This window comes from Amia ocellicauda, chromosome 8 (genome assembly GCF_036373705.1).
Source record: "Amia ocellicauda isolate fAmiCal2 chromosome 8, fAmiCal2.hap1, whole genome shotgun sequence".
Taxonomy (NCBI): domain Eukaryota; kingdom Metazoa; phylum Chordata; class Actinopteri; order Amiiformes; family Amiidae; genus Amia; species Amia ocellicauda.
In genome coordinates, this window is record NC_089857.1 from 10674376 (window position 1) to 10687951 (window position 13576).

General features: G+C 38.5%; 1 protein-coding gene across 2 annotated transcripts in view; it reads right to left on the reverse strand.

Annotated features, from left to right (window-relative positions):
* LOC136755417 (homer protein homolog 1) overlaps window positions 1-10115 on the reverse strand; it is a 66417-nt gene extending 56302 nt beyond the window's left edge. Inside the window, exon 1 of one of the 2 annotated variants that reach the window (XM_066711983.1) lies at window positions 8788-10115. In XM_066711983.1, coding sequence (XP_066568080.1) covers window positions 8788-8792 — 5 coding nt within the window. In that variant the 5' untranslated portion in view covers window positions 8793-10115. The remainder of the gene's footprint in view (window positions 1-8787) is intronic. The other variant, XM_066711984.1, reaches the window with a different exon arrangement.
* Between the last annotated feature and the right edge of the window lie 3461 nt (window positions 10116-13576).

Below are 13576 nucleotides of genomic sequence, written 5' to 3' on the forward strand. Positions count from 1 at the left end.
TGAATTTCTCAGGCCATAAATAACTATAAAGTACCACAGATACTCAAATGTTATTTGGATAAAAATGGAGTCCTGGGGTCAGTTATAATTATAATTGCAGCAGTTTTTGAGAGTCTGAACAATTACAGTTACAATTGATATTTTGTCCAATTATTCTGGAGAATCTGGAGAAGATAAAACAGGTATGTTGTAAATTGTTATGGTCAAAATTACCCAGCAAGGGATCGTATGTTTACTGATTTTATAAATCTTAAGCATGACAGTGGTGCAACTGGGACTGTAATGGGACTCTAATTGATCCGTTATATGAAGTACATATTGCGCAACTGAAATTGCATATTTTTATTGTCATTTGCATGCGATGTTCAAGGAAGGCGCTACATGGCTTGTTTGCTAGCAGCCCTTCACCGAGAACATACAGTAATGATCTCTGATACAGTAACATACCCATCGGAAGATATGAAGGCCTCTCTGATGACTCCCCACACTGGGAATATCATCTGCTGCACATTCTCCACCGCAGTGAGCTACACACTTTCATCAGTTACCAAACACATTTCAGATCACACACAAGCAGCCAAGGGGCCTCTGTTTGCTATCAGTATGGCTGCTATATTTTGGATATAAGCACGAGAACGCAAAATCAATATGCACATTTTCACCTCATATAATATTTACAATACTCAAATTAAACATTGATCACATGGACATGCGTTCATAGCGTTGGACACTTTACAGGCTGAGGGGAACGGAATAGAATCCCCAAATGTTTGGATGCCCCTCTTTAGCATAATCATGGCTTCAAGATTTCATTATGTTCCCATAGTTACAAGATTCATATAAAACAGGGAATGTATGTACCGGGGAAATCCAAAATGCCTAATGCAGTTTGTAAAGGTCTTACCTTTATTGTTTCTTGATGTCTTTTATTGTAGAAAGTGATATTGTAGTATCATTCAATTTCTACAATAAGAGACTACCGCAATCGTAGTTTACTGATAGCACGCTTTTTTAATATCTCCATATTATCTCTCCATTTTGTTTTATTTTCATTTTGTCTGGTAACAAAAAACAACTGGATACCAAAACCAGTGAAACAATAAAGGGGCGTTTGTTTTGTTACCAAATTTAATTATGGGGGAGCTTCTCACAGACCATATTATGTGAGCTCAAAATTAGACTTTTAGCCAGGCGTCTCTGTGGTCTCTGATTCTTTCAGAAACAACGGAGCTGTCAGGAAATGAAATACCTGAAAGCACCAAGTAAAGCTCACAGGTGTAATAAAAATGAGAGATGAGAACTAAACTCCAAACATGATTCGTGTGCCTGGGTTTGTGTCTACATTCACTTCATACCTTTTGTCTACCTGCCCCATTCAAGCTAACTGAATGAATGTCCCAGGGTACAAATAAGTGTGTCTAGTGGCTTGATCAATGGCCAGGCAATGCTGGAGGCCAATGTTTGAAAGAGTATAATGAATTAATCTAGTTTCTTCCACTCCAACAAGTTAGATGGGGTTGTGCTTAACCACTGAACAGGAAAATGGGAATGGACGTCTTTCATTAAATCATTATAGCGTTACTGAAAAACAAAACTGTACGGTAAACCAATTTCTGCATATCAACTGTAAGCACCAAAGCTGTTAAACACGTAGGCACTATATCAGCACAAGCTTCAGTAACTTTAAATATCGCCACAGAAGAACATAAAATCAAATTCTAACTGCCATATGGTGTCAGTACTTTTTCTGACACTACTAAAACAGTACTAGTAAATAGGTTAAAATCGAACATGGGGAAGCTACTTAACATCAAAATTATTTATGTTATGTATAGTGGCACAACGTGGGGTGTGGCCTGTGCCAGTCTCGGGTCGTGACTCTGGCTCCGTTTTAGAGGATTTGGCAGCGTCGTTCCATGTTTGGTTTCCATGGAAGAGGGTTGTCAGCTAGAAGTTGGTCTCTAATGTAACTTGCTTGATCTGTAGCACTCCTATTCACCCTGCATGTCTTTCACATAGGTACTCTGCCATGAGTGTTCCATGTGGCATGCTTTTATTCCGGCGCCATTGATGTCGGCCAACAGGTGCATGACGTTGCTATTTCACCATTGGGTAGTGTATAGATGGGGAGATGGGGATACCATGTGGTCCAAAAATACCTGTCTTTGTATACCACTCCCCGCACGCTGTCACAGTATACATATTGGCCTGATTGTATTACTTTAAATTACTTTATTATTTATATATATATACACACACATACACATACAGAACTATGTAAACATTAGATGGTGATGACTGTATTACATCACATAATAAACAAAGTATCTCAATCAGCAATTAGTTTAGATAAACATTTTATGGTGTTGTCACATAACATCAACTGTAGCTCTGGCCCTTATACTATAATCTTAAATTAATCGTAGGGCCCTCATTTTTAGCACACTTTAGCCTGTACACTTTTTTGAGGAAAAAAAAATGATATTATCTATTTGATTGTGTTAGTTGTATTTACCAGGCAAAGCAAACACTATTATCACATTATTGATTGAAAGGAGTGTTTCAAGGTATTTACAAAGACATATTATGAAGAAGATTGAAACTTAATGTAATGAAAGGGTTGATAAAATGAGCATGTCTACAAACTGGTCCACATACCAGGTTTAAGCATGACTGGCGCACTAATGAGTGTGTGGTTGCAGGAAGTGTAATTAGTTTTAGCTACTGGTCATCCATATTCGCTTTGTAGCATACCTGTCAAACATGCATTATAGTGCAACATAAAAATAGAAAGAACATCTTTAGGGCTTCACAGCTTCTGTGAGTGACACCAGACAGACAGTACCCTCAAGGACAACCCCCTAAACTAATGCAAACCGACAGCTTGAAAGGGACTGTATTAACCTTATAACTTACAAAACTCATCATAATATGAACAATTAAAAGAAAGGTTAAAACACTTGGTGGTGTGTTAAATCACATTTGAGCCTTAACTCCATTGAAATGTTATGGGACGAGCTTAAGGGCCTTTGAACCAGCAAAATTATGCTCTGAGAGACAATAAGGAATAAATGGACGAAAAAATGCAAACACACACTGTAAAATCAGCATGCCACAGTGTCCATAGTGTGTAAAGATGTAACTGCTAATAAGAAGGGACATTTCTTTAACAAGAAACATAGAAATAGATAACAATCAAAATAGATTTATTTCAGTGTGATTGTGCAGGTGCTCCCATAATTGTGACGGCCATTACACATTACAAGACAAAACCACATCAAATAAAAGCATCTCATTGTGTTCCGGATTCAACCGGGGGAGTCTTTGAAGGAAAACTGACTGGGAAACTAAGAAAAACATCTCATATCTTTAGAAAAACAGCTAAGCAACACCTCTTCGGGAACATTCTGTTAAATCAGGGAGTCAAGTCCCAGGCAAGCTTGGTGCTATTGAATTACAGATGGGATGTTTTCCTGGTGTAAACGTATCGAGGAACACATGCAGCAAGAGGCAAGAGCCACTGAAACATTTGAGTCAGTGTCATATTAACCTGAAACCTAAGCAGCAGACATACGACCTGTGGGCTTTTTCAAAGGCAATTCCTGTTCCCCATTCTAAATACAACTTAGTATAGACACCAGTAAAAACAGACTCAGTCTTAAATCATTAGAAGCCCATGATAATGAACTGTAGTAGTCCACATTTAGGAAAGTACTATTGCCAGAGCTCACTCAATACCTATACTAAGTAATCTTAACACATCTACAAATTGCCTCAACGCTAAGTTTGAATCAGCCTGGATGACTTTTTGACTGACAGTAATACATTCACACATCACTCAGTCATAAACCTCGAAATACACTAATTGTATTCATTTTTTTACATCAACCAGTTAGGAATTTTGTATACTTTTAACCAAATGCTATATTAATTTATCACAATGTTGTAATAAATGTCAGCAATTAGGTCTATGATTTTTCTCCAGCTTAATCTCAATCACAGGGCTAAGGCTGAAGCTGATTCTTATATGTTGCCAGTCGACTAGGTTTAACAGACTAGCCTGGCAAACGATTTCAACTAATTAACCACTTTGTATTTCTTTTTTAAGTTGATTTCTATCAACTCTAATCTCACTACCATTCCATTTATGGACCTGTCTTCTGCTGAATAACCTCAACAATGCAAATGCACGGTGCTGCATGAGTGCAGTCTTTAATTAATTGGTTGGTTTATTCTGGTTTACTGCACACTTATGCAGCTTTCAACAGGCTTTTATCACAGCACACTCAACCGGCTCAATCACACCAATGATCATCCACCAGTTCAATAGTCCTGCTACAAAATTTCAGCCATTATCGAGAGATCTGACCTTAAAGTAAATATCACAACTTAGTGGATCACATCATGGTAATTAATGTAAAGTTGGACTTAAAAGTCTTCACGGTTGTCTGTGTAAACAAAATATATACAAATATGGTAGTCAATCTAAAAACACCATGCCAGATGTGACACAATGTATGGAAGGCATTACTCAGCACTGATACTGTTTGGGTTATCTGTCACTTTGCCTCTACTCCAGCTGCCTACGAACTGTCTTTATAGACAATGACATCCTTTAAAAATGACACCCTTACTTGTTTATCTAAGACTAATAGACTTTGAAGCTGACAAATCAAGTGTCAATCTCCTCAAATATTTGGTTGAAGAGTGCCTTTGGGTACATGTAGAAAGCTTTCAAACCCCTGACATGTCCAGATTTAGAGTTTACAACGGCCATACCCCCAGCTCAGCCCACTGTCCTAGGCACACCTGCGACAAGCCAACACATGACTAACCCCAATGCATCGCCAAGGGGCCAGCCACTGGGGTGTGTGCACCAGTCACAGCCCAGGGGAGTGACGTCACCAGCATGTTCTCATCCTTCGAGATGACCGCTGCTACACTGCCCTCCAAAACTCCGCAGCCCGCTCTGCTCCTAGTATCCCACCAATTACGTCACCAATTATGCACTCAATGGCTCTGCTGCAGCAGGGCTTTACCTTCTGTGGTCAGAGTCCCTAGGCGCTTCAGTCTGAGAGCACAGTAACTTACTTCATCAAATGGCCATTCGCCCAGATGCAGGGAAAAAGTAGACTCTCATGAACACAAGATACCGATGTACCTGTCACATGCTCTTCAGACCTCATAGGCCTTATTTCAAATATAATTACGATAATAACTCATACCTGCCTCCAGCTGTGGATTAATAAAATTACAGATGACCCATGCACTGCTATGACGTGTGCACAGCTCATGCAGCATCACAAACTCAAGCTTTAGTTAATGCAGGAGTGACAGCCGATGACAGAAACAGGGACAAGAAGAAATATGAATAGAAAGTCTACTGAAAAATAAAAATGCACTAAAACTACTTGATTGTCTGAAAAGGAGATTTGCTAAATCCTGGGAGCATTCCAGCCGGAAGCTCATTCATCCAGAGTACACAGAGTAATGTTGCGAAGTGCAAGGAGCAGGACTTGGGTCAGCACATAATAAAGAGTTCAATTGAAGATACCTGAAGGAAAGAAACAGGCCAGTATTATATATATTTTTTTTATAAAAAACAAAGCATCCCTGAGTAAAATTGTAAGCTGGTGGAAGGCAGCCCTGTGCTCTCTTCTTCACTCAACTGACACATACAGCTCTGTTTTGTATGACCTACACCTATAACAGCATTTCAGTGGCTCAGTCAGCATGTAAGACACTTCGGTCATGAACAACGTCACTAGCAAAGGGGATAATATCTAAGTCTGGGTATTTTTCTAAAAAAAAAAAACAATTTCATACTCCTGGTGCCAAGCGCCATAAAAATAATGTAACTAAAAAAAGCCCTAATTTTTTAGTTACATATCCAAAATGAGCTTAGAGTCAGAAAATTCCTTGTTTTGTTGAGGAGTCTGTGTTCGGTATAGAAGTACAGACAATAGTTCAGGAAACAGATGGATAACATGGACTGCATCCCTATAATATTACCAAAATGCAATTTCAAAAACAGTGAACAGTCACAAAGACACACCACTGTGTACAAGGTGGGGAAGAAGGAATTTGACAGGAACTTTGGAGATCAACATAGCCTGCAACACATCCTGTAAAGATACCATCAAGTGTGTCAAATGCTCCACTTCTCTGTGATGAAATTACAATACTTACCCATATGAATAAAGTGGGCACTAGGTGCCGTTTCAAAACAGTGCATTGTATGTTTCTTAACAGCACATCACTTATCAGCAACCAGACAGCACTGATTTTGAAAAGACCTCTATTTCCCTATGCTAATTAAGTCATCTTCCAACTCCCCACAGAGAACCACCCTATGCTTTTAATATGTTGATACCAACAGTAATAATATATATGCTGAATGTCTGTATCATCCTTAATTTAGAGCCTTGTTTATCCTTATTGAATGACAGGCCTCCATCACCATCTCTTTGTAAAGCACGTTGCTTTAAAATAGCAGCTGACTGCTGGTTGAGTGGGTGAGGTTAGGTACCACTGTCTATACATGGGAGAGGCACAGATCAGGGGTGGCATCAGAAGTACAAATAAAACCCTGTGCACCTTGATATAAAATACAAGGTAAAGTGTACTACAGAAGCTAAAAAATGCTTTCATGTTCAAGGTAATGTATGCCGCTTTGACAGTCCACCTACCACTGAACCCCCTGATATGAAGATAAGTTTGACACTGAGGTACATACCCACAATCCCTTCTGTGCCACTGCCCAGCCAACTGTGCACATGATTGTTCTGTGTTCTACTTTCATTTGAAAGCTTTCACCTTGCTTTCCAGTGCAGGCTGTAGCACAGAAATGTATCATGCAAGATGAAAAGGAAACAAGGATCCAGCAATCAAAGGCACAACTAAATTTGCAAATCTCCTGTCGAGTCCTTTACACCACACCAGATCATCAATGTCATGAGATGGTGACATAAACATGTACAGTGCACATATGTGCACATGGGGCATAAATAGTATCTAACACAAGTTAGGCCAGAGCCACATTGAATCTCCTGTAATCAATTTAACACAAATGTTTTACATGAGATATGCTCACTTACTGAGGCAGGGAAAAGAAGAACGCAACCATGTTTGATTTTTTTGTCTATTTTAATAAGATGGCTCCTTCAGATTACATTGTGCATGTCACAAAGCCTTTTGTATACTCAGATGGCTTTTTAAAAATAGACCTGTAGCTGAAATAACCCCCCAGTAATATTGCCTCATTTGTGTTTTACACATATCAGACTTTTCTGATTTTTTTCATTCATCTCATACCTCTGAACTCACCTGAAAAAAATATTCTACTTAAAGCAGATTCTGCCTTTTGAAAGTAATTTTTTGGCAACAGTTCATCGATCTCATGAAAAGTTTCACTCTGGGAACCCATCTATTGAAGCGCTTGTCCTGCATCTGTCCCTACTCCTTGTGCTGGTGCCTTAACACTACACCACATTCACTGGGTACCTCCTACACAATGTTTGAAGCACTGCTTTTTTGTTTTAACCTGAATAAATTGTTCAATTATTGCTGGCACTAATTATCTATTTAGAGAATTTAGTGTAGGACATTTTCCAATTTGTATTTATGTATATAGGCTAAACATTCACATTGCATATACAATATGACAAGATAATAAAAACCTTCTCAAAGGCATTATACATAATTATTTAAATGATGAGTGTTTGTGTTAATAATATACATATAGATAGATAGATAGATAGATAGATAGATAGATAGATAGATAGAGAAAGAGAGATTAATCCATTTAATAAGAGTAGCATTGCTTTCCAGTGATCTTTTAGCATCTGACAGAAGATATTTACCTAATAATCAAAATGTTTTATTTATGATATCTCAGTCACTTGGAATCTGTGACCCCACACGTGTTGAACTATTTAATTTGCTGTAAAACTTTTCTCTGTTCCATTGTTGAATCGTGGGAGGTTGTGTGTTATAATATTCACCCTGCAAGGGAACAATATATGCTACATATATTGCTCTCTGTGACTCATTAATGTACCAAATAAATAATGCAAACATGTTTTTTATGGGTGAAAAAAAACGTGGAATACAAACATTGCTACAGATCCTACTCAGGTATTATGTTCAGATTTTAATTACATAAAACAAGCAGTAATAAAAAGTAAAAATATTCATACTTCCTACTATCCCCTATGCACACCTATACACTTCTTGTGTTAGTATCTCTTGGGCTCTCCCTTGACGTATCCCTTAGGAGTGCACTGCTCATTCTTTTTGTTGGCAAGGTTAATATAATAGGATAATTCACAACATCATATTCAGTATTGAATCATATGAAACAAGAGCATATCATGCGCATCATAAGAGAATTTATCGAATACAGTGGTATGGAAGAATACATTTTGGTGAACCAGGTCCAGGTGAAGGGTTATGGCTTAAATCAGATATCAAATGGTCTCCATCAGGAACAGCACAAATTGACAAGAGTTCAAATGCAATGACATGGCCAGTCAGATCTGCTCCCTAGTTCAGATATGGTCTGAGTTCATTCTAGTACTGTCACTGTAACCCATAGGCACACCTAACTACAAGAAAGTCAAGGAACAATTACATTACATACATACACACACACACACACACACACACACACACATATATATATATATACCATCTGGTCTTCCATTACATTTTACACACTTGAGACCAGCTGCAAATACACTAGGCTATTTCATAGTAAGAGATATCGATATTGTGTATTTGACTTACCCCATTTTGGTGGATTGTATGGTGACAATGACTCCGTCGGTGCAAATGAAAGATGCTCCTGCTCAATGGTTATTAATGGTCACTATTCTCGGTTTCAAGGGTCCGTTTTCTCTATCACACAGCTGGTAAAGAGGGTTGATGGGGGTGGAGAGGCTGTCCAGATTGGGCTCCTTCAGCAGGACATGACTGTTTCCATACAGCTCTCTGCGGCTTTAATTCAGACACATTTCAAAACAAGCCAAAGAAATGCACCGATGTCCAAGAAAATGCATGACGTGGAAAGTGATTATTCTTCCCTTGCACGAATTACCATTCCCAGTTCTCATTCGCAATGATGGATTCCCATATAGACACGTTATACCAATACAGCTACTTTGAAACAGAATGAAACGTCCTTTTAAAAAACCCCAATCCCGAATGCCTAAGTAACAGCACTGTAAGTAAGCTGAATACTGTTATTATTCCGTGGTTTTGAAGGCGGAAAAGGCAGCGAGTATGCGTTGAAATGGTGCACCGAGGGCTGTCTGCCTTCTCTGATCTCCAAACGACCCTTAAATATCCCCTCAGAGACGGGCTGCTACTCTGTGCTCTTGCATCACGCCCTTGCTATTTACTTTCTAAAACTGACACCTCTCCACAATGCGACTGGCTCGCCTGCATGCAAGAACAAAAAATGCTAAACCTGCAATCCAGCCCCGCTTCTTCAGTTACTATGTGTCCATTCTTCATTCATTCGTGTTGCAGCTCCTTATCTCGGATGTGCCATCCAAATTCCTCCAGAGCAAATCAAAACGGACTGTCACATGGGCACACGGTGGGGGGGAGGAATCAAAGCAACAGAACAAAATAAAAAATAAAAATGCAAATATTCACCACAGTTGTCCTTTGCAAAGCAGCCTTTTCATGGGCATTTTTTATTTTCTCGCTTCTTTTTTTTTTTCTTTCGCTTGTTTGCCCTGTTAAAAGACCTGGTGCATTCTCATGGCTCCATCACCATCCCTGTGTTTCACAAGACCAGAGAAATGTGCATTACGCTTAATGTCCGTGTGATGAACCTGGCAAAAATGTTTTTATCCTACTAAGTGATCTTTAATACCAAAAAAGGTTGTTGGTTTTTCAACATGAACTACTGCACAGCAATTTTTTTTTATTCCATCTCCTTTCCAGCTGCTTTCACACGGCTGTACATCTGTTCTCATCCCAGTCAATATCTGTCTCCATCCTCTGTTCACTGCCAGTATTAAATACACCGACGTCACCACGCCACCCTCCGCACTGACGTCACTGCATGCTCCTGGGACTGACGTCATTCCCGTCAAGGGGATGACGTCCAGTTACTCCAGGAAGCGTTACTATAAAGGGAATAGAGAAGGCAGCGATGTTTACCTCGGAATGGTATCTTAGTGCAGGTTTGGTCATATTGCTAAAATTAAAACATTGTAAGTAGGCGTTTGCCATGTTTGTCATGCAGATCAGGGATACAACAAATTAAGAAAGTTAAGAGTTTCAATGCAACATTTGGAAGGAGCAACTGAATAGCACTAAGGAATATTCTCAGACAAACCATATAACCATATATATGTGGCTGAATAAAAGACAGAATTGATGCTAAATCGTTTATTGATTTCTCACTAAAATAAAAAGGCATGATTTTGTGTCATGCATATCACTGCTGTTGTTATGTAATAATAGCGTGGTAGCACAATTGCTTGGGTGAGCCTGATAAAGACTGGGATATGTATAGTAGGCGGATAGAGGTTTATATTCTAGTTTGCAGACATGGGTGAGTTTGAAGGTAATAGTGGTTAAGGAAGCATCACACACAACAACAACAACAACAACAACAACAACAACAAAATCTGGAAATGTTTATTACATTAAAAGGAGCTTGCTACTGCACATACATTTGATTCTATTAATTGGAATACATTATGTTATAACCTTAAATGTTATAACCTTATGACATTAAAGTCTTCACTTCATACAGGGTTGAAAATGTATTAATCAAAACCTAAATACTTATCTGAATATTTATTCTGGACTGTAAATTAAGATAATTTAACCATTCACCTGTATCCAAATATAAAACCTGTCACTGATAATTTTCCTAATTTCTAAAATAGATACCTGACACTATACACAATTGTACTATATCGGTAGGTTACTTAAAGCATTATATATATTTTATTATATGCCCTAAACCGCAGCCTTAGCCAACACCACATTTTCAAGCTTGGTGCACACAAATCCACACCCAATTAAGTCAAGTCAGTAGAAAACCATCCATAACTTTAACAAAAGCTAGGACTAAATCACTCAAACTAATGCTCTCTAATGAACCTAAATGTAAACATAACCCACCCTACCTTCATCTGTATCCCTAATTTATACGTAGCGTGGTATTTCTTTCTGAATTTTAAATTAATGTATGGAATCTATTCTGAATTGTGTCTCAACGAAGTATGTGTGTCCTAGGCTTGGAAAGGTAGGACAACCTATATTTAATCAAACAGAAGTCAAATTTAGAGGTCTACAAATGGTTTGGGAATTTCAGCTTCCACATTAAAAGTTATTCCATCAGGACTACACCTTGGCTTAATGTATGTTTGAATGTATTAAAATCTTGCTTTCATAGTATTCAGCAAAACAACCACTCCAGAGGTCACCTGCATAGCCAAGGAAACAAAAAGGTTGCTCCCCTGTGCAGACAATTTGACTTGACACTTTGTCCTTTTAATGTTTAAACTTTAATGTTTAAATCTCTCTATAGCCTTGTACAATGTTTTGACATGTATTTTATCTGTTTGTGCTGGGAGGGTGGGACTTGTCAAACCTGTATATAATAAAGTGGAATCGGTTCAAGGCCATTTATTTAGTTTCTACATAAACATACAAATCCTGGTAGACTGTTCTGTCCCCTACACCTGTCTTTAATCCATTTCCTATCTGTTAAATGCTGGTATTATATATTGCTGTACTGTTCTAGCTTGCTTCCAGGCAGATACATTTGATAGATCCCATCTTCCAAAACCATTTTACTACTGATTTTATCCGTGTCCATACTTCACAAAAATAAAACCTCATGGCTTAGTATTGTGGCTCTGTACCTCCTCAGGAATAGATTGAATCATGCCATCCAAGCTCTTAATTTCAACACTTTATTCATTCTGGTACATTATATTAGTATTCCAATGCCTTCTTTCAGTTCGTTGCCAATGCAACCTGGCAAAATGTTGATAAGAATGGTACACCTGGAGTATTCACATCTGTACATAATTTTAGTCTATATTACGATAAATAGCTCATATATAAATGCACTGCTATCATGGAAACAAAAAAGCTCTCTCCCCATTTATACATGCTTGCACAGGAATATGAGATTAGGGGGTCTGGTATGATATTCGGGGGTCCAGCTCTTCAAAGGAATAAAAGGTGGCCTACTGGTCCCTGAACAGTGTGGGTCCACAAAGTACTTTTGAATGTGAGCGATGAATTAATGAAATAAGGATTTATCTTACAGTGTAATTTAATTAATAAACGTGTTAACACTGAGTATTCTTTTGAATGTTTTAAGTGGCTGAACAGGGCTGGACTGGTTCCCTGACACTAGGGCAACAAGCTCCATCAACCTATGAGCAAGCCAGCACATGTCGATCACACACCTGCTATTCCTTCAGCACTACCTAAAGTCATCCACACCCACAGACACACAGCCCATAAACACGCTCCACTGTGGTAAAACCAAACACAGAGCCCAGGTTCCTTATTTACAGTCCACCCCCCTAACATACGACTAATTTAATATTTCTGATTGTTACACTGCCACGTGATGCCAAGACTGACATGAGGGGGACAAGAAGGGGTTATAGGAAGACAAAGGTTTTGCATATCTTTCTCAGTGACCCTTTGTTGTGTAACATAACAAAAGCTGACAAGCCCAGAGAGAGAACACCCATGGCTGAAACTGTAATTTAAACTTGCTAAGACAGGTGCAACTGAATATTTAGCTGAGCTGTTCTTTAGAGCAGACAAGGAGAACAATGTACATTCCTCAGAAGGCCTGTTTATTTGCCCAGGAGCAAAACAAAGACTAGGGGAAAGAAAAGGGCCTCTGCATTCTGGATGTTGTTCCAACATTGCATGACATCAGTATCTGAAATATGTCTTTGAAGCATAATTTCTCCAAGGGCGAAAATGGAAAAAGAGTCTGTGTTTTATTTTTCCTACATATTATATTTACAACATACTGACAAAATTGTAATTTGTTTACTTAATTGGATATCAAGGAGCCTGGTTATGGCTATGGGTGTGAGGGGGGGTTCCTACCTGTAAATCTTGATACATTATTACACTCCATCCATCAAAGTCTTATGAAGGGTTCTGCCAAGGCTCCTGAAATGAAGAAAAGAGGAGGCTGTGATATTTCAGTCCATTATGACAGATTAATAAATACATAAATTCATACAATAATTATACTAGCAATAAGTTAAATGTAGCCTGTAGCAGTCTGGTGGGAAGTGAGATCTCCTTGGGAATGGACAACCGGAAAGATCCATGCACACAAAACCCAGACAGAGAACAACAATTACACAAACACAGACCCACCACATCCCAAAATAAATGATGCATTTCGATTTTGTGTACTAGTAAAACGTAGAATAGCTGTAGTATGAAAAAACACGTTAAGTGTAGTGTGCACCATGTTAAAATCACATAAAGTTTAGGGTGGTGCACTGTGGTAACAACACCGCAACATGTAATGTGTTGCACTGTGGTAAAACGCAGTAAA